Below are 27,688 nucleotides of genomic sequence, written 5' to 3'. Positions count from 1 at the left end.
TTTTATTCAGTCTTGTAGGGGTATAGAAATATTTGTGCAGGCACTTCTGTAAAAACATTTCTACCTTTAGACTATATTGTCTTTTCAAATCTTATACTGCCTTATATGGTCTACTTATTACTATTTTCGGTCTGCCATTTCTCTTCTGGCCTGAATTATAGAATCTTTCATGGTTTAACAAAATCTGCATCCAACCTCTGCACATCTTCTTTGAGCTATAACATTGGACGTCTACATGCTAGCTAATTTGAGTTCAATAACCCCAAAATTTATCATGTTTCATCCTATTTTACTACTTCACATCCTTTTATCATCTATTCCCAAAATCTCTTTGGTCCCTCTTCTCCAAATGCTCAGTACACTTTATTGTGTGTCTTTCTTATTACTACATGCAGTATAACCTGTTGGTGTTAATTCTATTTTTCCAAGGTCTAACTTCCTTTAACATGAAGATTTGCAGAATTGCTTAATACTTTTATGTACATAAGTTCTAAATAATGCTTTATATTCCTTTCTTAGATCTGCCTAAATGTCCTTATTGTGATTCTATTGTTATCTGCTCCAGCAGTATACTGATTATGCATTACCATCGGGGTATAAATGTCATGTCCTGAATCAAGTACGTTAATTTAAGTCGTGTAGCCTTATAGCATTTTCCATCATCCGCAGTGGTGCAGTGGTAGCATTGTTGCCTCACAGCAAGAGGTTCTCCCGTTCGATTCTCGGCTGGAGTGCTGGGAGTGCCTTCTGTGTGGAGTCTGCATGTCCTCCCCGCGGTTGGGTGGGCATTTGAAAGACACGCGTAAATGGGCGTGCCTTCGTTGGAAGGTTGAACGTCGAGCTGGCACCTCAGCATTCGTGAAAATCTACTGCCAATCATTAGCGGACCGGAGTTCCGCTGTGGTGACCCCTAACCGGGAAAAGCCGAAAGATAACAGCCTTATATAGCATTTTCCAAATCTGGAAGCCTCAAACTAGCCAGTACCTTTGCCAGTATTAATTTTTCCCCACTGCACTCTCTTTCGCTATCCTAAATTAATGCCTTAATTTCCTTTTTCATACTTCTCCACATTTAATAACTTGGCTGAAAGTTATAAGCCTAATGTACATAAACAAAAAAAAAAATGGAACCAAAAAAATATTAATTGCTTGTATCTTATTGTCTATAAATAATTTCGACAGTCTTATATAATCCATTGAGTAATTTCTTCTCACATTTCTTTAGCTGCATGCTCAACATGCCTTTTAAACAAAATTTAAAGTATTTCATCTTGTCATGAATTCATAAAAAGGGGAAGCTCTGTACCAAGTCATTTGTTGGGGAATAATGCATTACTTATAGCCTTTGTTTTTGCTTAATTTGCTTTATGCCAATTATTTCAGTTTACAGAGATAATTTTATATCATGCATACTTGGAAGCCAAACAAATGTCTTCATATTGTCCATTGTAAATTATTTTCCAGTCTATCTTTCCAATTTTTATAACCTCTGATTGATTCTTACAGTTATCATGCAATATTTTACATGCCTTACTAATTACAGTCTTTTGAACAACAGCTTCTCTTCTACACTTCCAACTACAATCTCTACCAGAACTGTTCTTAAACTATGCAACCCCAATTTCTTTCTCTTAGCATATACCCTGATATCAATCCCTGGTAGGGAAGGCAGCCTCCAACTTGCAAACCAAACTTCCACTTAGCCTCATCTACCCTATTACCTTTCTGTCTCTAGTTATTTGCTCCTACTACCTTGATTCCTTTGTCGTTTTTTTTCCAGTAAATCTCAGCCACCTCTTGCCTATTTTCTGTAATCCTACTTGCAATGGTTTCATTTATAAATCTATAAAATCTTTCTACAACTATTTTGGGAAATTAAGGAAAACTGTACAACAAAGCACTAAGGTCATCCATAGTATCACATACTCCGATCTCAAACAATGTTATACTAAGTTTAGCCTACCTACCCACACTGTTGCCCCACTATCCCTGTAAATTTTGTCAGATCCTGAAATCACCTTTAAACAAGTCTTAGAATCCCTGATAAATGCTAAAGAATAATACTTTCATGATACCAGACAATACGTCAGGTTGCACTCTCATTAGTTCCAAGTGTGCACTATCCGAGCCTCAACTTACACTGTTCAACCTTAGCCTGTCTACAGGGTTTGTGACTGATGCATGGAGAACAGCCACTGTGACTCCCCTACACAAGAATGGCCCCTCTCCAGACACATGTAAATATAGACTTGTCATACTCACCAGCCTTATACACAAAGCTTTAGAATGTACCATAGCAGAAATTGCATACAGACACAGGCTACTTAACTGAACTAGAAACTACTCGCTTTAGTTTTGTGAAGAGTAGGCCCTGCCTCCTGAACCTAGTAAACGTCTTTACAAATGCTTACAAAGACTGTGGAGAGAGGACACTCTGTGCACACTGCTTAACTTAACTTGGCCAAGGCTTTTGATATTTTTCAATAATTCCATTACACAGAATAGTAAGACAAACTATGTAAATCCCTACCTTGTCTGCTGGATTAAAAACTGTCTGCTAGATCATGAAAGCTCCTGGTACACTCTCAGAATGCAGAACTATAATGAGTAGCGTGGCACAGATCACGGCTAGAAGCTCTACTGTTTGGCAATTATTTAGCAGACATTCAAGCCAACATCCTATAAGTATGGTTAACCAAAATTGATTATGAGTGCAAGTTGGGTACCACTATCTACACATCCACGGACACTAAATAGCTCCAAAAATGGTTGGAATGTGCACATACCTGGCATACTGAAAAACGGTCTCATGTTAAATGCAAAAAAGTAGAGCACAGTAGCATTTGACAAAAAGCTGTTCTCACCTCAAATGTTATAAGTGGCACTCCTCTTCAGACAGAGTCATAAAAGACAACTCTCATTCGATCCTCATGTTTCCAACATAGTTATGGAAGCCTTCAGTCTGGACCAGTTAATTGTCAAGAGAATATCTTCAAAAGCCAAAGAAGGTATCATATCCCTATATTCTTCTCTTAGCAGACCCATCATCAAACATACTGCTCTCTTTGGTATGCACATATCCAAGTGTATCACTCAAGTGGAAAGACCCCAAAGATTTACACTCAAGAAAAAAATATGTTTTTATTTGTCTTTGTTAACCAGGAAAGTCCAACTGAGATAGAAATGTCCTTTTTCAGTGGAGGCCAGGGGAGAAAAGCTCCACATTTATACTCCTAAGTTACAAATATTCCCAATATACATACATTTTTATTACATTTTTCATTTTTACTTTGTAGATAGTATAATGTCTTGGATTACTATAGAATGCAAGTAAACATAGTAGTTGACTGTACAGGAAATGCTACATCCAAAAAGAAAAATAGTAAAACAAATGGAAAAAAAAAAATTTACATTTAGTTACAAAGGCATGCGTCTGGAGTGTTTCTCCCCAGGCCTCCACTGAAAACTGGCTTCGTTCCAAGTCGGACTTTCCCGGTAAACAGATGTTAAATAAAAATAAATAATTTGCATTTACATTTATAGTTACAATGCAGAGGTAAACATGAAAGAGAGAATAGACCAATAGCAGAGAGGAGAGGAAAGCATTAAATAAGTACTGATTGTTTACAGTAGGAGAGAAATGTGAATTTGTATTAAGCTTATCATTATGATGGGTTCCTCACGTGATGAGTTATGAAGGAGGAGATAAGATTTTTGCTGGAGGTGCAGTAGTTTAATAAGTTACTGTAGTAGGTATTAATAAGGTGAAGAGCAAGAGCAGAGCCAGGAGTTTTATAGGTGCTGTTTTAGTAGGTGTTTAAAGCATTTGTCATTTTCTGTAAGTTTTAGCTGCAGCGGAACGGAGTTCCATAGCTGTGTAACACAGTAAGAATACATTGAATTACCTGCAGAGTTTTATTGATTTTCTTCAGCCTGCAGAGTTTTATTGATTTTCTTCAGCTACCCCAAAAGAGTAGAATCAACTGCTGAGATGACCCATGTCTAAGTCATGAAAGACCCAATCCTATTTGACCTCCTATTTCTTCAGAAAACCAGTGCCTCTAGAACACCCACACTATAGACCTAAATATACCCGAAAACGAAGACTCACTGGACGAACAGGTTTCTAAAGCAGGGTATTCCCAGTTTACGTAATAAGTTGACATTACATGCAAACAAAATACTACTTTGCTTACCTTTAAGGCAAGTCTTAATACCAGGAAGGACAGAAACAAACTTACACCATGGTTATCATGTAAGGTACTGCTTGATTTAGGACGTAAACAATGTTAATTGCTTGATAAGGGTGGCAAGAACTTTTCATAGGTTCATAGGTTCTTTTCAAATGTGCATATGGCTAGGCATCTTACGGCCCTCATGGTTGCTTGCCTAATAGTACTCCTATGTTTCGAAATATTATTAGGACTAATAATCAAACATTTACAACATAAATATATTATCATATTTCAATTGCAAGAAATATCATAATCCTTTGAGCTATTGCTGCTACTTACCTTGGTGGCAATGCTGTCGGGGCACCTTTAAAAGCACTTTTGAATAATACATCTTGAAGGGCATGCTCTTCCTGCAGTCTGCTCTGAATTAACTGTAATGTTCTAAGGATAGAAAAGGACATTGACTTGCCACTCAGATTCACTGCATAGGACATTGGCATTTCAATATTTAAAGATGGATAACATAAAAACAAATGGAAACCTGTTCAGTTAAGACATGAGAAACACTGACAAATAACAGTCTTACGGTATTAAATAATCTAGTAAAGGACTCTCTGATAGATCCAACTATTGGGTTCATCTTCTCCACTATTATTTTGGTGCAAAAAAAACCCCATCAAATAACCCTGGAATGCCTGTACAATCACTTGAATACATGTTGTGAAACAATAATACAGTAAATAAGCAATAATCAGCCATGAGCGTGGCCATGAGCTCAACAAATTGCTAACTAACACAAGTGAGTAGTGCCTTCTGGCAAATAAGCAACAAAATAGATCCGACACCCACATTGTTAACAAGTAATTCTGGTGCATACTTGCCTGAAGGTTGTGCGTCAGGGCTGGCAACTCGGCATGTAAAAATCAACTGCCAATCATTAGCGGACGGGAGTTCCGCTATGGCGACCCCTAACCGGGAAAAGCCGAAAGACACAACAACTTGCCTGAATCAGAGGGAATTCCAATATTCAACCATGCATGGAAGACAAATCCACCCACAGGGCATACATCTGAACTCTCCAGAATATTGCTGACTTTACTTCATATTTTTACTCCTTTCCTTTTAACAGTTTTTGATTTTTTGGAATATTATTGAGGATTACATACTTCTTACTGAACAGAAAACACATATTGCTGTTCTATTAACTTTCTGAATGAACAGAATTAATATTTATAAATTGTTCCTGATTTGGGGTTTTTGTCACCTCACTATTTTTGACTTGAGCAAAAAAAAGATGAGAAGTATGCCACTTGTGGATAGAAAGAAGCTGCACCTCACAATGAGTCGGTGATGAAATGATACAGTAAGAATGTATGTTACATTTGAACATCAAGTATCCTTCTTGATAGGTTTAGAGGTAGGGATGAATCCTAAGCAGTATACCATTAGTGGAAGAATTCAGATGCTGCAAGTAAGAGTTTAGAAAGCAGAATCCTGCAATACTGCCTGACTCCCACAGATGAGGTAGAAAAAATAATGCCCATCAAAGAATGCACTGAAATCAAATGTTAAAGACACAGATATTTGTAGTGCAGATATTCATGGAGTATTCGCTGAATGCAGCCATTACCCTACTGAAGGCGGCTTTGACAACAGTATTAGCCAGTGGGCCTTTAGTTACCAGATAGCAGCAAATAATGCAGCTGGAAATCCAGTTACACTATCCAACAGAAAAGTATGGCAAGATGTCTGTGTTGCAACTGCACAAATATCAATACAGCATTCCTGAACAAATGAGGAAGTGGCTATAGCCCTATCAGAGTGAGTTTTAGTACATTTGGTAGAGTTGTATTATATTTAGTACAACAGAAAGCAACACAGCTGAAAGCCACCTGGGCAAGGTAACATTGTTCACTTTTTGACCCGTTTTACCTGCAGCAAACGGGTCAAAAAGCCGATTATCATTTCTAATAACTTTAGTTCTGCCAAAACAATAAGCCAGACAGTGTAACAAATACTTCCTTTTGTTGGAGTGCTGTGGGAAAATACTGGAAGTTTAACTCATTAATGCCTACCAGTAGCTGGTTAAGTGCAACATTCTTGACTGCTGACAGGATGGCTCACAATTGCCTACAGCTGTGATACACACAAAAGACAAATACACGTGAGAAGATCTTTTCAGCTGAACAAGAACAGCTTTCTGTACTTCTTGTTCAGTGGAAGTCATTTTCACCAATCAATGTGGTAAACTGTGATAATGAATACAACAAACTCAAGACTACAATTAAATTACAGTGACATAAAAGCACTATCTGTGGTCTGCCTTTCATGGTGGAGATGGGACAAGACAGCTCACACAGCTAGCATTACGGGCACAATTAAAACCACAGCGCAATCAGTGTTGATGCCTTAACAGAATGATTAATCTCATTGGCTATCTTGGGCACGAAGCTAGGGCTGATGCATAAAAACATATGATCAATATGAAATACAATACATGAAGGCATAGAAGAAATGGCTTCAAGTTCTGAATAATTTCTAGCTGTATCCGGAATCAGCTTTCGTTATTGGTTCAACATGAAATTCTGACCTCAAGAGGAAATGGAATTTCTAAGAGGTGTTCTTAAAAGGAAGGCACCTCTTAAGGTCTTACAAACTTTTGGTGAAAGACAGAAATGGGTACTACATGCACACTGACAGTGGAATACCTAGAACCTTGACCAAAATTGTCTGTTAAAAAAATGACAAAGTTTGGAAAGCTATTCCAGTCTCCCGAGGACTGCAAATGTTGCATTAAGGTTTCTACAGCTGACTCCATTCTTCTGGTTGTTGCCCTCAAAAAATAATCCAGTGTTCCCCCCTTCCATAATTAATATCAGGAAACAGATCACATTGATTCACATATACATCAGATACTTATAAGACACACCCAACCCACTTTCAACATAACTTGTTAGCACAACCCTGTAGATGCTGATAAAAGTAACCTCACGAAACTTGCAGTCCTAGATAGCAAATCCAGGAAAGTGTAATCTCTCCAGGTGACTGCTGTTAAACACTGTACACTGAGCATCCCATGTGTTTGGGTCCAGCATTGCTTTTCAGTGCCATGCCTGGTTTAAGTACAGTAACTTTATGGAAAGCTTCTAAAACCACGTGTGAAGGTCCAATCATATTTGGGCCCTAGGCGAAAGATAAACTGCAAAAGAGTGAGCAGGAAAAGAATGTTTTTACAGACGTTTGTGGAAAACTTTACACCAACAGCTGCAGGGTGTTGAGAACCTTTTCTTTTAATCAGACAAGTGCACAAAACTTGCTGCTCAAGAAGGACCAGCAAATGTCATTTAACCAGTGTTGGAATAAAAACTAGTAAAGCCCCAGAGGTTTCCAGAACAGATGCCATTTTACAGACACAGCATGTCTGCAGAATTGGGGATTTTGTTGTCCTGCCTCTGGGGTCAGCTGTAAAGTCCTTAGGGACTAGCCCAATTATCCCACTCTGGAAGGCAGTCAGTGATCAAACCTCCTCTACACCATTATGCATTGCAGACCATCAAGTGACAGAAATAGATCAGGGAGATAGCAGATGCTGCTTCATGCCATCAGTATCTACTCCTTTGTTTGTCTCTGGACCACTACCAGACATTACACCTTGTCAAACAAATGCAAAAAAGTTAGACGTATAGTGTACTGATAAAAAGGGTCTCACCAGACCATCCTATTCAAGGTTCTAAATCTGTATGTAAAAAGGCTGAGTTTCCAGATAGTATTGGTGCCTTCAGCACTTCCTTGCTTAGAAAAGGGAGACACAATGTACTGTCTAGAACTTCAGGATACATTCATCCATATAAAGATATAGCCAGGCAGTTCCTTTGCTTCAGAGGGAAGGCCAGTGATTACCATTTCAAAACCCCCACTGTTGGTCTCACCATATCCTCCATAGTGTTTAACCAATGTATGCTGACTGTTGTATCTCATTTCAGCCTAAAAGGGATAGAAGTTTTTACATATCAAACTCACTACTGACTCCCCCCAACTCCGTATCCACCTACACGGCTTCCACCAACTTATAACATCTCCCACTCGCTTCCATAAAAATTCCACTTCCAGCTCCATCATAGACTGAATCCTTACCAATTCCCCCCACCAATACCACAATCCCACCTGACTCCCTCAGTGACCATCTCTCTACCATTACTACTCCCATATTCCTAAACCCCACCTTATCAAAGACTGTCGAAAACTATAGACTTTCAATTCATCCCAATTTAACTCCATTCTCCATAACATAGATTGGTCCATCCAAAAACACCTCCCACTAAACGATGCTGTAAGCACTTTCAATAGCATCTTCATGAATACTCTAAACTACTTAGCTTCCTCTAGGAGGATCAGAGTAAAATCAAGCCATGCTCCCTGGCTCTCCAAAGAGACTAGGTCCCTTATGAAACAAAGGGATTATGCTTGGAAAACCTGGACTAAAACTAAACAACCACCTTTTCCTTCAAAATACAAGCAACTGAGGAACCTTGCAAAAAAAACATACAACTAATGACAAAAGGTTATACTACAGCTCTGCTCAGCTTAACAACAAATCCAAGCCTCAAAAATTTTGGTCAGCTCTCAACAACATCCTCTATCCTGGAAAGCCCTCTAATCCCTCCCCATACCCTAACTCTTCCACTCAGGAAACGGCTACCCTCCTGAATAAACAATTTATCTCTTCCATCCAAAATAGGGTTACCACCTGTCCCACTTTGTGAGGGATAGCCCCTCTTTGGGCAGTTGTGTCCTGCAAAAAGTTGTAAAAATGGCAAATGTCCTGAGATTTTAGGACAAAATTATTTCCTATATTTTATGTAACTGTTGCATAAAACAGTAATTCTGTAGCTGAAACACCTAAATGTTATAAGAAACAGAATAAGCAACTAAAATACTACAAGAATAATCTTTTATTTAGGCAAAAAAGTGAAGTTCTGTCCTTTGTACTGGCCGTGGATATGTTTCGGCCTGCAAAATCACAAATTTTTACCAAGAATGTCCCACTTTGGGCATCTGAAATGGTGGCAACCCTAATCCAAAATCTGGTAACCTCTAAGCCAAACTCTACTTCGACACCCACCTCTCCAAGTCCCACTAACACAACTTTGTTTTCTTTTGAGCCAGTTCCCATTACTTACATCAAATCTCTACTACTCAAGCTAAAACCTTGCTCTCCTTCCACTGACAATCTATCTCCTACATTCCTCAAACTTGACTCAATTGCCTATCATGTATCTATATTAATTAATCGATCTATTCTGGAATCAACTGTCTCCACCCTTTGGAAATCTTTCTTCACTATCCCTCTTCATAAAGGTGGAAACTCCACTGACCCCTCAAACTACCGACCCATTGCCATTCTGTCCCCCCTCTCCAAGATATTAGAAAAATGTATTCACTCACAGCTTCTCAATCATCTCCTCACACACCACTTACTTACCCCTACCCAACATGGATTTCGTCCTCACCACAGCACCACCACTGCCCTCCTCTCCTTCACTCATATCATTGCAGAGGCCCTAAACAACAATAAACTCATTTCCTGTCTCTTCCTAGATCTCTCCAAAGCCTTCAATACTGTCTCTCATCCTCTACTACTATCCAAACTCACAAATCTCCACCTATCCCCCTCCGCACTTGCCTGGTTTAATAGTTACCTATCTGGCAGGAAACAATCTGTCAAATGGCTCTCATTCTCTTCACTTTTCCTTCCCATCTCCACTGGTGTTCCCCAAGGCTCCATCTTGGGACCCCTTTTGTTTAACATCTTCACTAATGATCTTTACAGCTCATGCAAAGAATCCTCCCTTATTCAGTATGCCGACGACTCCACACTTATATCCATTTCAAATAACATTCCTGAACTACACTCCCTGACCCAACAGGCCCTACTATCCACTGAACAACGGCTGTCTCACAACCTATTGATCCTAAATCCCAAAAAGACCAAACTCCTACTTTTCCTTCCCTGTTCTCTTTCTCATCACAAAACCTCCTTTTTTATTACATCTTCTAATACAAACATCCAACCTGACACCCACACAAAACTCCTAGGGGTCATTATCGATGACGAACTCAAGTTCAACCTACACATACTCCAATGTATAAAAAAAACAAACCAGAAACTAGGTCTGCTATATCGGAACAAAAAATTCCTAACCCCTGAATCTAGACTTACCCTGGGCCAGGCACTCCTCCTCTCCTCCCTCATATACGCCGCCCCAGTTCTTACCAATATCCAGGCCTCCACTCTAAACAGACTTACCATAAAATAGCCAGATTCATTACTAACTCCCCATACAACTCACACCACTGCATTTCTTTAAACTCTCTTCAATGGCTTGAACTTCCCCATTTTCTACTATCTTATCAATTTCATATGCTACACTCTATTCTTTATAAATCCTCCTTCTGTCCATCTCTATCTTCCTTAGTCTCAATCTACATCCCATCCCGGACCCTCCGTACTTCTAACCAACAATTACTTGATATCTACCACCCAAAGAGATCAGTAGGCAAACTACTCTACAAACACTCCCTTGCCCATGCTTGGAACAAACTTCCCCTTGACTTGCGTTCAGTCTCCCACACCTCACACTTTAAAAATGAACTAAAAGCTTATTTTCTCAATTCCAGAACCTGCCCTTGCCATGACCCTACCTAGTCTTCCTTCCCTTTATGTACCCTCAAAAGGACCATACTTAGTACCTCATTACACCTCTCTCACCAATGTGTCTACTATGCATTTGCACAATTTTATACAAACAAAAAATGTTTATTGTTGACCTATTGAACTATATCAATGTAAAATTGTTGCTTAGCTTCTTTTTAATGCAACTTTAACTTTATGCATGTAACCCAACATATGTGAATCGTTTTGCTATAACTGCTATTATATCAATATTGTTTAAAATTGTACTTGTTTTAAAATGTATTACTGAAGCTTTTCTCCTCGGGTCTCCACTGAAAACCCAGTTGGATAAACCCGGTTAACAAATGTCAATAAATAAAATAAATAAAAACATTGCGCAGTTGACTCACAGCAGCCTTGATATGGGAGTCCCTGTTATAGACAAGGTGCTGTCTACGCCAACCAATTCCTCTAGTTCTCAGCAACATTGGTGAAAAGTGTAAAGTTTCATATGAAGGCACTGCAGGCACAGATCTTTACCTGTAGCTACTTGGACACCATTTCCACTGCCAGCATGCCAAGAGATATCATTTTGAAGCTTCAGTCCAGCATCTACCATCTTTTAAACTTTTATAAGTTATAGCTGCTTCCTTCCTTAAGCTTCTGGGTCTTATGGAAGTAAAAGATGCACTTATGTATTTTTTTTTTACAACTCTGATTTTTCAGCAGAGGTTTTTGGGTGTTATGCCTTTAATTGCTTTAAACTTTGTGTACTGTATCCTAGCTCCCTAGCTATTTTATCACATGACATGAAGATGTATTTTGATTTGTGCTTTTGAAATTTGATGCATCCATTTAAAAGACTTTTGTGCTTCAGCGTTTTAATAGTCTGATGAAGCAGCTTTGAGCTGCAGAAGCGCTTACTACCGATAATATTAAAGTGTTGCTCTGCCGTTTTACGTGATCCTCTGTTTTTTACTTTGTTGTTTGGTTGCTCTGCTGATTTTTTTTGGTCCAATTTTCCAGGTATTGCAGAAGTTTCTTTACTGAACACTCACAGTTTAGTGGTCTCACAGTGAGGAACCAAATGTCCCAACTAATAAGAAACTCCAGGTTTTCCATCAGCATTTCCTGTGGTGACTTCTCCAGGCAATCATTTTCACAGCAGCTCTTTTATTCCCCCCTTCCTGCATGTGATAACTACTGTAGACATTTCTGCTGTGGGGTGGGGGACATTGTTTGGGGCAAATAGCCTGAAATTTAGTTACAAGAAAAGGCATCCCTGTGCAGTGTACTGCATGAGTGTGGTCTACTTCTCCCCCTTGAAGTTTGGAGAACCTATCACTCTCTCTCTTTTCCCCCCAGTTTCTGCTGTATAAGTTAGACTTTTGAAGACCTTTTTTAGTTTGGTCACCAACTTTGTGTTTTTGGAAGCTGCACTCTGGGATCCACGTTAACCCCATTTGCTTCAAAAAACAGGCTCAAAGCATACATCTCAACCTCTTACCTTATAAATCAGGGACAAATCAAGAAATAATCAGGGACAATTTTTTTTAAATACTACTGCTATTAACACAAGTTGACAAAACAAGAGAATGTGAATTAACATGCAGTTTCTGAACAAAAGGAAGTCTATCATCACTATTTATTAGGTGTAACCCACCATCCCCCACACCCCCACAAAACAACAGTTTCAGGAGGGACTGGGACACAGGAAAATTATGAGCCAAAATCAGGGACAGTTGGGTTGAAAGGTTCAAAGGCATCTTCCACAAACTTAACTTTCTTCTCTTCTGTTATACCCTCCAATATTTAGTATGACAAATACTGTTTTTATCCTACTGTTCTCTGCTATGCAACTAAATAGTTTTTTGGAAAGAAACCAAAGCACACAGAGAAAATTCATGTATATGGAAATTAGATACTGCTTATGTGAAGTCTGCACAATGTTCCTGCATCAGTGTGGGTTGCCTCCAGGTACTCTGTTTTTCTCCTACCACTTCAGAGCATGCTAACAGTTTACAGTAGTCCGGTATATACAACAAGGTTACCCTTGCTGTTGTGCATCAAAAAAAGTACAGTTGTTTTAATGGAGTAGATGCTCTACTTATCACTGTTGCAGAATTCCTAGTTATCACTGCTGTCCATTGGCCGTCCCTTCTGACAAAAGGGGTAGGTTTGGTTGGGTAATTCCTCTGGTGCCCAGATAGAAAGGTCAGCAGAAACTGTATGCACTCCTTGATAGTTTTACCCTGCTCTTGAAAGGTTTTAAAAAGGTTGGCAGCTTGGAAGCCAAACAAAGAGGTTATTCTCTGAAGAGGAATCCACTATTTTTGCTTTCAAATCCTCAGGAATAGGCTGGTTATGTAACCATGCACACCTGCAGAATATACAGCTTATAGCAGCTGCTCTGGACAAGACTTCTACAGCATCATAACTACATTCATTGCAGTGTCTGGCCATTTGTGTAACCTGATTAAGTAAGGATAACATTTGCAGTTTAGAATCAGTAGCCTGTAAATCCACCACTACTTTATTTAAAGAATTGAGAATAGGTATCAAGTATGTGGTCATCTGGATTTGTTAAGTAATAGCCCCAAATGCCAAAGAGAGGAGGTACAAACCTTTTTACCACACCTAGTCATAACTGTGCTACTCCTGTCTGAAGGGAGGCACTGGCAATGGCAAGTAGTTAGGAAGGCTTATAGGGTCAGCCACAAGATTTTTAAAACAAAAACTTACAATCATTAGGGACTTTATAAAATCTGCCTTGCTCATTTGGAAGCTGGAGGCTGGCAGTCGGGAGCAGCAGCAGTAGACTGAAAAGCATCCAAAAAAGCCTCAAGAACAGGAGATGCAGGGGAAGGGGCTGGGATACCCATTTTGCCTAGACTCCCACTAAAAATGCTTCATCATATTTAAGACCGTCTCTTCAAAAGAAGCTTCTTCCACTGGAGAGTCAGGTGAAACAGAGTCCTCATCATGAAGGGACTAGGCCTGGAGACAGCATTTTAGAGGAGTAGTTCAGAGAATGCTGTGAACCAGAAGAATTCTTAACATTCAGAGGAGGACGAATCCACAACAATCTTTTGAGGGGTGGATTGGAGGGAAATGAGAGAAACAAAAAAAAAAAGGATTCAGAGACAAAGGTTGAGGGGAGGTAACATGGTTAGGTTTCTGATACTTTTTTTGGTGACATCATCTACTTCTACTAAATGCTGTGGCTTAGTTCCCTTGACACACCCTGATTTGATCTGAGGGGCATCCTCTAACATGAAGGTTCACAGGTTACCTCTGCATTTAGAATCCTCAGTTGTCAAGGCCTTCAACACCACACTGGCCTCCAGCAGGGTATCAGTAGAGGGCATCTGAAGATGAATCATATGTACTGTGGGTCCTGAAACCACATCGGGTGTGTCAAGAGTCAGAAAGGGCTAACAGAGTCCCTGGCCTAGGCCTTTTTCTTAAGTGGTAGAGGTACATACATGGAGTAGTCTAAGATGTTGAGACATCTGGTCTCCAAGAAAGTGTTAAGCGAAGACAAATAGGGACTGCAAAGTCTTTGGTACAAAGTACTGGTAGACAGAACATGCCATGTGGAGTGTTCCGCTCCAAAGCAAAAAATGGCAGACAGTATGCCAGTCTTTGTACGTGATTTGCCTAAAGCACTCTCACTTACCATTCCTAGCTGCTATACAATACCAGGAAACATTTAAGAAATATAAAAGAAAGTTTCCCAACAGGGCATTTATTTGAGTATTCGAAGCAACAGTAACAATGACCATACAACAATTAGTCTGATGGATATGTGACCTGCATTTAGGCTGGCAGACACTCTGTGGAATTATGCTCATATATCTGCCTATATACACCCTTATGCTTGCGAGAGGAGGTTATTATCAGACATATGATACTGGGAAGGTAACGCTTTGGTACCCAGGATGGACAGAAATTGGTATTCCAGTCAGGACAGAGAGTCAATTATGGATTAGTTTAGTTACCCATTTATCAAACAGATTGCCACAGTACTTAAACTGCAGAAAAACAAATGGAGTATCTTCTTATAATCTTGTGTTTGACTGCTCCTAGAGGCTATGGAGACAATCCCAACAGTGCAGTATGGAAAAAATATTTGTGTTTGCTACAGAAACCCAATCATTTTACCACCAATTACGGAATTTGTGACTACAGCCCTCAGGAAAAATACAGACATATACAATACTGGATACTATGAGTTTCATTCCTCTTTAGTATGAATGTCCTTTTTTCTGGTACTGGTCTCTAATAACATCCCTCTGAACTCCTTAACATTGATGTGCTAGCATTACACATGTGCATTTAAGAGATTTATAGGTAATTACTAGGTTAATGACCCCAAGAGGCCTTTTTAAGCCTAGCCATACTTCCCAAGGTGAGAATCAAAGCCTGTACCTTGTGACTGTGAGATAAATACCTTAACCTTTATGCCATACCATAATTCAGCATTCAGTAAATATTTGGTTTCAAACCTTGAGGTCAGTTTTGTTGCTTGTGTTTTGATATTCATACTCTTTTCATATACTTCTTGACAGACACAATAGTCTTAACCATTCTCATCAACATATGGCTTGGTCAGCATCTCCACATCATAGTCTGACACGCTCACAACCTATATTATCAGCCAGTATGGCATTACTCAGGGACAGACAAGGATAGTATTAATTAGTATGCATGTGACTTATTGTGGCCCTAAAGTCTCCATAAGGGACTCAACATTTTATGTCCATGAAGGAGCTCTACAAACTTTATGATGATAATGAATTGGCCTTCAATATTGGTTACAATTCTGCTGAGGTGATATTACAATTCTCCACCTCTGTACACAGTTTTATGACTTAGACTTGGAATTAAGCTGTAGAATCCCATGCTAATTAGTATAAAACAAAATGGGATGTGGACAGTATTCAAGAGCACAGATCACATATTTTTGCACATTATGTTTCAGAAAATCAAGTTTAGTTTTTCTGAATTCACAAAAGTAGATAAAGGAAAATAATTGACTTCACTTGAAACAAAAGGATTTCTGTTTTCTCCACTGACATGTGACCTCAGAGCGGATTCATTTATCAATATCTATGGGGCAGTACATTCTACATGTTGTGGGGGGGCAGCCCTGCAAAAAACATTTCTAGTTGCTGATAGTTTCCAATTATCTGATCACAGCTGTGTGCTTTTGGCATAAAACTGTTACATCTCTCCCCTGAAATGACAAAAGTCACCATGACAATAACAGCCAACATAACCTGCTAACAATGAATTTTCATGCAATACCCACATGATGTCCCACATTTCAAAGGTATGCCTAAACAGACAATATATTACTCAAACAAGAAACTGCAATATTTTCTTTACTTTGTTAAACTATACTGCTTTGTAACTGTGGCTCAGGGCATTCTATCCGGAGGAACCCTCTACGGGTCAGTATTATCCTGACTCTCAAATGCATGTGGAAAAGGTATATAATACGCAGTCAAGACATGAGCATAAATATTACTTGTTACAAATTAAAGTAATAAATATCTTCAAAAAAAGTATTAAAATAGCTTCATATCATTTAAACAGAAAAACAAGCATGCAAAAGAATAAAAATAAATTACAATTTATTTAAAATGACGCCTGTTTATAAGTCAGTAAAGCGTAGTTTGCCGAAGGATTTGGCTTCTAAAAGGCAGAGAAAATGAAAACTGCCCCTCAATGACTGAAAAGATGGAACTATAAAATGACAGCATTTTTATGACATTATACAGTTATTCCAAATGTCTTACCTTTGCCAAATTCTTTGTTGTGGAGAAAGTTCAAACGCAACCTATTAAATTAAACAGAATGTTACTTTAGATACACCAGTGAAGACTTACAAGAAACAAATAAGAATATACAGACCAGTGGTGGCGATTTTTTTTTATGTCCATTACATCGGTTTATATTGCAATAAATAACTTCCTAACTACAGCCGTAGATGATACTGTAGAACACTACTACCTTCCGAGATGGAGTTTTCTGAAATGAAGAACTACAAGCAACACTTGCTCCTGACCAATGTCACCAAACTAAAATTAGTATTAACAGTGGATCTGCCTTATTAAGGAAGTGACACTGCAGCAGTAGGTAGTAGTCATCCTAAAATGCTTAACAGAGCAACAATGAAAGATTCAGCGTGCAGGAAATGGCTGTCAAGTCAATGTACCTAGTGAAGTAGAAAACATTTCAGCAGATGTGTGAAAGAACCCAAGGTTAAGATATGGATAATACTATGTGTACCTAGCTAAGACGGCAGGGTCCTACGTGGTGCACTGCAGTGTAATGTTATGTGAAGTGTAGTCAACATATGTACAGCAGCAGTTACCTCGCATATGCAATGTGTGCTTGCAAGTAAAGGGAATTTTACTAAAAAGGTTTCATCAAAGATAACAGTGATAACAATAAGTGATAGTGAATGATGCAAAAATGAAGATAGTTCAATTCTGCAGATGAGACGTTACACTGAAGCCCCATCCGTTTAAGTTGGTGGTAGTCCAGGTGGATGTAAGAGACACCAGAACACCTATTAAAAGGAATAGGGGGAGCTCCCAGATGCTCTGGCAAAATTTCCCCTTAATAGTATAAACATCACCTCGGGTCTCCCCTGAAAAGATGTCACTAGCCTAGTGAGGCTAAATCACTCAACAAAGTATGAATAAATAAATAAATTATAATAAAATAAATACAGTAATGTCTGTAGTTAACTATTAAATATAGGAGGCACAGTGTACTGCTACTGAAAACCAACAGCGAAGTAAGCTGAAATTTGTCTTTACAATACAACCTATTATTAGACAGACACACACAGACACCCACACACAGACAGACACACAGATGACACACAGACACGTGCACACACACACAAACACGCGCGCGCACACAGACACGCACACACAGACATGCACACACACAAAGACATGCACACACACAAAGACATGCACACACACAAAGACATGCACACACACAAAGACATGCACACACACAAAGACATGCACACACACAAAGACACGCACACACACAGACATGTGCAAGCACACACACACACACACACACACACACACACACACACACACACACACACACACACACAGAAAAAAATTGTGTGGTGAGGGCAGAGTACCATGTCCAGAGGCAACAGCTTCTCTCAAAAGTCAAGACTGTATTACTGAAAGGACTAAGATAATGATTGTCAAGCCACATATGTTACTCTAACAGACTCAGAGATGGATGAACTGGTCTACTTAGGCTAAATCTTCTTCCCCTCTCTAAGACACTGATACAGAGCTCACCTTGCTCTCTGCATCTTTCCCACAAAAGGCCTACTTGGGGAACCCTTAACAGAATAAAGAAGAACTTCATCTACAAGGCTTAGGAGTTTTCCAAGGCCCATCTAAGGTACAGGTAGTTTCTGGGCCTGCCTTACCCATGGCATTATACATTCCTCCGATCAGAAAAACCCTGCCACTAAGAAACCAGAGTGTTTTTACAAGATCAGTGGTTCTCACATGCATCTTTATAAAATCCTTTAGTTGATCTAGCTGTATGGATCACAACAAGGAAACTACTTTGGCTCCTACTAGGAGTACATTTCCCAATGTTAAGGGGATCAAGTTCTTAATTAGACTTTGGGAGAAGACAATGACATACACCTCTGCTAACCTGGTATTCAGGATTTTTTTTCCCCAAAACACCTTTTTTGAATTATCACTTGTGACACAGGCAAATTTATATTCATATAAAAGTAATCAAACTATATTAACATAACAAACATTATACTTCACATACATTGCTATTTATCATGTAACCTAAGCAATATTACATAAATTATTCAATTCCTGCTTTTTTTTTAAAAAAAAAATCTTAATTAAACCAGCAATTACTGCATACGCAGTCATACTTGTATAAATGAATACAAACCACACCGACAATCCTAGTCGCAAGCATTTCACATCAAACCATACTGACACACCCCCAGTTGCAAACTATACATCACTTATAATCTACACAGACTTTCTCACTCAGACATTACATAACTCATTTACATCCTGCTGCCTTTAGGCCTCATTCCTCCCTTGTATGTATTGTTCCCACAATTCCCATTTCTCCTATGTAGTTTGTTCCTACCCTCTTCTAAAAGCCTCAATTCCAGTTGTTTTATCTCTATTACAATATTCAATACTAACCAGTACAGTTGGTTAAGATTTTGATTTCCATTTTCTAGTAACTGATTTTTTGGCAGCCACCATTATTAGACACAGCAAGGCTTGCCATGTCTAAGCAATTCCGATTATGTATCATAGCTCAAAAAAAATCATCCCACTCTTCAGACCAATCTGCCTACCCACCAACTCTGACAGTGCATCCCATACAGAATCCTTAAAGTCTGCCAACTTACCGCACTCCCAGAAAAATAGGTTACCAATTAGCTCTTTCTTTCCCTTCACAGCTCCAACATTTACCGTCTACCTGAGGAAAAATTCTCTGGAGTCTACTTAGAATATAAAAATATCTATGTAAACATTCCAGGCAAAAATCCTAAATCTTCTAGATTTTGTTGCATATTTGGGGGAAGACACATAAATCCTTCCATTGTTTCTTTGTGAATTGTTTATCTAATCTCTCTTCCCAACCCTTTCTAACCTTCTCTGACTGATTCTTATAGTTACCGTGCAATGTTTTATATGCTCTACTAATTATTCCGTTTTTAATGGCAGCTTCAATTCTAGATTCTATTAAAAACTCTACCAGTGCTGGTCTTTAATTTAGGACCCCGCTAATTCTCTTTGCCTATATACTAATATCAATCCCCGATAAGGAAGGCAGTCTCTAAGCTGCAGTCCAAATAAATTCTTGGCGTATCCCATTCCATCACATTTCCCTGTCTAATTACTTGCTCCCAGTACCTTGGTTCCTTTGCCAGTCTGATTTTCAGGACCTTTAACAGCCAAATCCAGAACCAGCCAAAGGAGAAAGCTGAAAGGATAGAATACAAGCAGCCAAGAAGAAAAATGCTTAAATTATTAAATATTTGTGTCTAGGTTGCTAACCACTATAATAAATTTGGCTTTGATACCGTGAATTCATAAGAGGGCAGCAGCTGGGGAGCCAATGTTAAACAGATATGTCTGGCTGAGTACACAGCCCTTGCTAAAACATGTAAAAGTAGAACTCCTAAATGACCCTCTGGATAAGGAGCTTCTGTATGGCCCCTGCAGAAAAGGTAAGGAAAGGAAAGATAGTCTGTAAAATAGCTTTTTTCCCCCCCGCTCCATTCCTCTGTTCATAGATACAGTAGGAACTACTCCACAAAGAGTTAGCCACCTACCCAAAGCAATACAGAAGGAAACAACTAATGGGTTAAAAAAAAAAAAAAAAAAAAAAAAAAAAAGGAAAAAAACAGCTACAGGAGAAAATGACAATCAGGACATAAAGGGAGGTTGGGGGGGGGGGGGGTTGTCAGGACCAAAACTCAAATAAGGAACAGTGCTGACAAATCAAAGTTCACCACTCCCCCAGTCTCCAAATCCCAGCATTACCCATCCCTCCTCAATCATTCCTGCCTCTCGCATTTTAGTTGGACTGCAACCCTGAAGACTTCTGCTACCCAGGCAGTCAGTGCGCTGGTACCAGATCACCATAATTCAGCTTGCCGAAGCAAAAAAGAACTGAAGATTTCATGGGCGGATGTCCCTCTAATACCACCAGTGTCCTGATGTCCAAGTGGCATCTACCTTGCCAGCAGGGGAAAGGGTTGAAAAGTTACAGAATCCAAGCCAGCCATCAGAACTTCTTCGACAGATATTCCCAAGCCTCATTAGTGTAACAAGGAATATACCTGAATATGTACAATTACGGAAAATTACTAATGCAACTTTGTTTTCTTCAGCTGTTAGAGCGAGAAAGTAGAGTGACATGCGATCGTATACAATCTGTTTTGCAGATGTAGCAGTAGCGTCGTTAAGGAAGATCAACTTATACACAATGACTATGTAGTAGAAGTTACTAGAGGACTAGATTGCAAAGAGATGTTCCCGTTGTATCCTGAAGAGATAACCTCCCTTACTCAAACGTCTAAGATCAGTTAAAAAAAACTGGCCACTGAACAAAGCTAGTCTTAGTTCTAGAATTTGGGGAGGGACAACACAGACAGAGGAAATAGGATGAAAGTTTATGCAATCAAATTTGGGAGGTAGTATCTTTGTCTGGGAGAGGGTCAAGTGCCCCACAGCTGCCATATTCCTTGCCTCATCTTTATTGGCCCTCTTAAAATGGGGGGGGGGGGGCTTTTAAAACTGCTATGAACATAACTATTTCCTCCTAAAAAGGGTCACTGCATGGTAAGAAAACTTCTATTTTTTTTCTTTCAAACACCTTTAGTGAATTATCACTTGTGACACAGGTAAATTTTCACTCATATAAAAGTACTCAAACTATATTAACATAACAAACATTATAGTTCTACTTTAATAATGGACTGGAAAAATAAAGCTGTTTTACCATTTTGAAAATTTACTGAGACTGAAGCCAAAATAACAGAGATTTAGCCCAATGACATCTCGGATGACACAGTGGTGCAGTGGTAGCATTGTCGCCTCACAGCAAGAGGTTTTCCGATTCAATTCTCAGCTGGAGTGCCTTCTGTGCGGAGTCTGCATGTCCTCCCTGTGTTTGTGTGGGTTTCCTCCTGGTACTCTGGTTTCTTCCCACGTTACAAAGACATGCGTCTAAAACGTTTCTCCCCAGGCTTCTGCTGAAAATTGGCTTCATTCCAAGTCAGACTTTCCCGGTTAATAAATAAATAAATCTCAGTATGCATGTCTTCTGATAAACAAGACTGACATGACCACCCTAGCACAAGCATTTGGAGATTCATACCCACACTTCTCATGCCTTCCAGCTTGTCATGACCAGAGACAGCTTCAGCAGTTCCTGTTTTAAAGCCGTATTTGGAGTAACCTCCATTTACTTGAAGATATCACTATGCTACTAACACATGCGGCTGTAGCAGATAACTCTCATGCCAAGTGCAGAAGTGGTGCTGGTGTGTGTGTATGTATTAGAGGGAGGGTTGGTATAATGGTTAAGGTATTTATCTCACAGATTCAAGGTATATGGTTTGATTCTAATCTCTGGTTGATGGCTAGGCTTATAATAGTCTGCAGACAGATAGCCTAGTATTTACTTATGTAAGCATACATTGTGTGCATATATACCTGTGTGTGTGTGTGTGTGTGTGTGTGTGTGTGTGTGTGTGTGTGTGTGTATGTACACACACATACATCTATATATATATATATATATATATATATATATATATATATATGTGTGTGTGTGTGTGTACGTATATGACAATAATACATACACAGACACATTAGATCAAGATAAACATGTGCAGGTTTATATCATATATTTCAGAAACTCGAAATTCATATGGTCGAGACCGTATGTTCAAGTTTCCGAAAACTGAAATGTAGCAAAAAAAAACCCAAAAAACTGTGCAGAGTGGCTTGCCCACCGAAAGTGGTCGCATTACAGCGGGGAAAGGGATGGACTACTGGATTCCTTACAGCTCTATAAGCAATACACAGATCACCCCCAAGTAGTCTATATGAAAAAGAATACAGGGAAAAAGTCTCTAGTCTTTCTTTGCAGTTCAGATCATTTAAGCCCCTGATCTTTTTAGATGGAAACCTCTGGAATCTTTCCTACTACTTGCTATGCTTAGTAACACACATCCCAAATGGGACACTGAATACAATGATGGGTCTAATCAAAGTGAAGTATAAGGAGGTGAGGAGTTCTTTTGATCTGGATGAAATACCTTTTACTATGAGTGCTGCAAGGTAAAAGGATTTTTTAACCTCCACTGCAACGTGACAGTCACATGTAAGGGAGATTTCCACTTGCGTGTCCAATTCTCTCACAACCTTTCAATATCCAAAACAAGAATGCTCAGGAGCAGCAAAAGCAGACCTCGGATGGTAATCTAAATATTTATTAACATTCCATCCCTAAAAAAACTCAAAATGCTTGAATCATCTTCATCAGTATCATTCAATATAACACACAAGTCTCTTTAAAATAAATAATCTTTTGGATTTCCTGCCTAAACCTATACTCCTTCAGCTTTCCAAATTAATACAGTTACACATATGAACTAATATGAAAAAAATATCATAATTTTAAACTAATAACACTTGTTAAAAATGTGTAAAACATAAAACCAAAATATTTTTGTGCTTTACACCATGAATGTTTATTCATTTACAACATAAAAAAGAAACAGTGGCATCTAGTGGACAAAATAGATCAGAACATACCAAAGCATAAATCATGTAATTCATCTTTTGACAAAACTTCACTCATACCTTCCGAAATACAATGTTTAAACATAAATGCAGTTTTAGCAAAAAAAGCTCCAAGGTACACCAGTGGCACAAACTCCAGAAATCCTTTACGAAAAAACCTTTATTATGGCAGACCTGCATCAAATAGTAAGCGCTTTCACGTTCAGATAACGCTTCTTCAGACTTCAATGTTTGATGGATAAATTATGGACATTTATATACAATTTATAAAAATTGATCAAACAATTAAACAATTAACTTGATGAATGCTTAAAGTGCCAGTGCTTAATATACATATTATTCAACAGATATCTAAAAAACAAACAAAAACTTCAAAATAATATGTAAGGCATGAAATGGTTTAACATGAAACTATATTAATATAAACACATTAAAAACGCTTTAAAAACATGTAAAGGAAACAACATTTAATAGCTTAATGTTTAAAAGCCTTAGCTGCTAGGAAGGGTTTTAGTGTAATTTTATCATTTAGACCATGTATATGTGCCTGAAGTCTAAGAATCCACCTATTCTCTGCCTCCTCTGTGCGATTCTTAACATTCCCTAGTCTACTATCAACCTTAATTAATTCTAAGACCTTAAACTTAAAATGATGAATGGACCCTATACTGACTGTAGGTCTAAGAATTTAATCTATTTAGCTCAATGTCAGTTGTGCCTAAAATATTACGTAGGTAAAACTAACCGCACTTTACGTGAGCGTATAAGAGAGCATGCATACGCCATAAATAAAGAAGATGCTACTAACGCCTTAGCAAAACATGTCATGGACGAAGGGTCCATTCATCATTTTTAATGTGCTTATATTAATATAGTTTCATGTTAAACCATTTCATGCCTTACATATTATTTTGAAGTTTTTGTTTTTGTTTGTTTTTTAGACATCTGTTGAATAATATGTATATTAAGCACTGGCACTTTAAGCATTCATCAAGTTAATTGTTTAATTGTTTGATCAATTGAGTTTTATAAATTGTATATAAATGTCCATAATTTATCCATCAAACATTGAAGTCTGAAGAAGCGTTATCTGAACGACTATTTGATGCAGGTCTGCCATAATAAAGGTTTTTTCGTAAAGGATTTCTGGAGTTTGTGCCACTGGTGTACCTTGGAGCTTTTTTTGCTATTGTGCTGTTTGCCGTTTGTTGCTTTTGCTCTTCCAAGGTACTTTACCCAGCACAGGTGACTGTTTTTCTTATAAATGCAGTTTTCCCAATACAAAAAGCTGAACAAGAACATATCACTAAATAAATCACTCCCTCATTCTTACAGTTTAGAATCATATTAATCTTGTACAGTTTTGAAGTGTTCACTAAAGTCAACTCTATTTTTAATCATCTTACAAAATGAACATCCACAAGGCATGAATTTCAATTCCATTAAAAGTTACTTGTTGGTTATTCTGTAAATGTGGTTTTACATCCTCCCATCAAAAAAAAAAAACAAACAAAAAAAAAACTGTCAATATATTTGCTATTTTCCATATTGGGATTCCTTCTTAAAAGTACTTATCAGCATTCAGGATATGCCAATTTTTATCAATAATTTTTCTAATCATGTTCATATTTCAATTCAATGTTTTATTACCTTGCCGCTTTAAGTGTGTTTTTTTATTTCAAAATTCCAAGTCAATCAGCACCTGCTAGCTGTTTAGTGCCTTCTGGAAACACGCATAATACAGGACTGTTAGTATGTAAAAGGTCATTGGTGTCTGCAGCAAATTTGATGATTTATTTACCTAGCACACAAGCTTGTATCTGCTCAAGTATGTATGTACACATGCCGCCATTACAGGACCACTTGGACTGTCATGTGCATCATTCAGTAAACAGTAGGGGCTGGCCAGTACGGCATTTAAGTAAAAAGCCCCCTTTCTGTGATCTTGTTAGATCTATTAGCGGTCTTATCCTTTATGTATGCATTTGCTTACTTATTTTAATTGGATACCTAAGGTTCATCTGGACTATTTTCTGCTTCAGTCTAGGGCAAATTAAAATTCAATACAGCAATGCCAGTTCTGAAACAATAATCTTAGTGAACAGCAAACAGAAAATTCAACAGACTACAATGTTTAAATCAGTGTTACAGAGCAAAATAAGTCCAAGTCCTTGACTACTAATAACACTGTCATAATTTGGGAAAGTTTTTTTTTGTTTTTTTTTTTACAAGAGATTGTAGACAATATCTGAGGTGGGAAGGGGCAGATATGGATAATAGAAAGAAGGATAAATATAGAAAGAAAAATTAGGGTAGAATGGTTGTTTAGTGGGAGAGGAGTGCTAAAGTAAACACAGTAGGGAGTTAATCAGTTGCAACAGACAAGAAGCAGAGTAGCCACACAGCATAGTGAGGTTGAAACAGTAGCCATACACTATGTTTTAAATGAAGCACTGCCACTTCTAGAACATAGACACGAGTGGTTTCTTTAGACAGAAATTGATACATTTTCAAAATCTGAAGACTGACTTTAGCTTTGCTGCTAATGATGTCCATATGAAATGAGCCATTGTATAAACGATATGGTCAGCATGTCTAGACTGTTTCGAGGAGACTGTAAAGACAGAAGTGGAGGTTGACTGCGATCTCAGGTTGTAGATGGGCGGAGGCTGTTTTAGCCTGTCAACATAAAACAGGAAATTGTCAAAGTTCAGTAAGTGTGTGTGTGTGTGTGTGTGTGTGTGTGTGTGTGTGTGTGTGTGTGTGTATAAACATAGCTCTGCCAGGGGTGTAGCCACATTTTTTCCATTTTGTACTCTTCGGTATTGAACTGCTACCAGTCTCCAGGTTAGCCCATGCTACCCCAACCCCAAATGATAGTACAGGCCCACAAATGTCCTCACTCAAACATACTCGGCATTTACCAAAAGCAACACACTATAATAAGCCCCTGTACCTCGTCAAGGTAATGACTTCCACAAAGCTATCACATCTCATTTACAGACTTGCTTCTCCTTTGACTAATAGAGCTCAGCCATTTCTTGCTCTGGTTTTGGTTCACATGACAACAGCAGCTTTAAACTTGTGTACAACAATCAGCCCTTCTCAGGTAAATGGAAGATGCGTCCTACTAACTGAAAGGGAAAAAAATCGCTACATTCTAAACCTCTCACAGCAACTACCCACCTTTTTCCTCTACACCATAATCATGCCATACATACATGTTAACCTTGAAACTACTTCTATACAGTGCATTACCAATTCTATGCAAGTCAGGCACTCACACCTCAAAGGAGATCAGCTGCCTTTCAGGCATCAGTTTGTGTTGTAATTCTTGCCACCTAAATACTGCACTACATTCTTGTCAAGGTTTAAACCAGCAGACAAATGCAACCTTCGGCACAACACACCTACAAACCAGCAGACAAATGCAACCTTCGGCACAACACACCTACAAACCAGCAAACAAATGCAACCTTCAGCACAATACACCTACAGGTTCTCCATCTTTGATTGCATGGGTGAGATGCTTGCAGCTCTGATTTTGGTTTAGTTGACAGTAACAGCCTAAACCATTCAAAGCACATAGCCCCACTCTAGCCTAACTAGAAACCTGTCTAAAGTATTCTCATCTAAATAAAGCATCCACTATCACTTATAGTAGTACAATCATTATAAAAAAAACACCTAGTGGGTAGTAACAGCATGCTCAGCCACAAACACAATTAAGATTGCAATTTTAAGCTAATAACTTCAAGGGTAGCACATCTCTGAAATTAACCACACAACTTTAGCCACTTGAAAACATGGCATTGTAGTCACTGCATGTTAAACTGAAAATACGTACATTTTTTGCTGATGAAGCATAAAGGACTATATTTCTGATGCATGGACAACTTAGTGAAGTATTTAGGCCATACTGCTTACAATGTACTGAGCAGAAGTTCAACACACAGTATAATGCAAACTCTCAGATGAAAAGTAAGGGCAAATGAACTAAAGCCACTTGAGCCAGTCTTATCACCCTTTAAAATTTTAATACTGAACTTTCTCCTGATTACAGAGCATTTCAGCAACAAAACTCACCATAAAACTACAATTGTATCCTAACATCTTTCAGTGCAGCACACATACAGCAGAAAACCACTTAAAAACATGGCATTGTAGCCATTTATGAAAAAAATCTCCAAACAATAAAAAATAACCAATAACTACAACTTTTGCCCACAGCAATGCCACAAGTACAACAACATGCAGTAAAAATACAAGCATTTTATTACAAGATAAGTGCTTTTGTTCCAACATTAAAAAAGGAACTTCTTCAGAATCAACACATCATCATTTCCTGTTCCTTATACACCCACAATCAAACACTAATCATCAATTTCAATGTTTTAATGTTAAAAACATTTAACTAAATTAGATAATACCTAATGGTTAAACAACCACAAAATATAAAAAAATATTCTTAAGCA

General features: G+C 38.4%; 1 protein-coding gene across 4 annotated transcripts in view; it reads right to left on the bottom strand.

The window, feature by feature from the left end:
• ERGIC2 (ERGIC and golgi 2) overlaps window positions 1-27,688 on the bottom strand; it is a 646,362-nt gene that overhangs the window by 427,256 nt on the left and 191,418 nt on the right. For all 4 annotated transcript variants that reach the window (XM_044088198.1, XM_044088197.1, XM_044088200.1 and 1 more), the window contains exons 6-7: window positions 16,653-16,693; window positions 4,515-4,616 (exon numbers count right to left, since the gene is read on the bottom strand). In XM_044088198.1, coding sequence (XP_043944133.1) covers window positions 4,515-4,616; window positions 16,653-16,693 — 143 coding nt within the window. The remainder of the gene's footprint in view (window positions 1-4,514; window positions 4,617-16,652; window positions 16,694-27,688) is intronic.

This window comes from Protopterus annectens, chromosome 11.part0 (genome assembly GCF_019279795.1).
Source record: "Protopterus annectens isolate FY-2018-M chromosome 11.part0, PAN1.0, whole genome shotgun sequence".
Classification (NCBI taxonomy): domain Eukaryota; kingdom Metazoa; phylum Chordata; order Ceratodontiformes; family Protopteridae; genus Protopterus; species Protopterus annectens.
The sequence above is the reverse complement of the archived record's forward strand: the minus strand, read 5'-3'. Positions and strand labels throughout refer to the sequence as shown.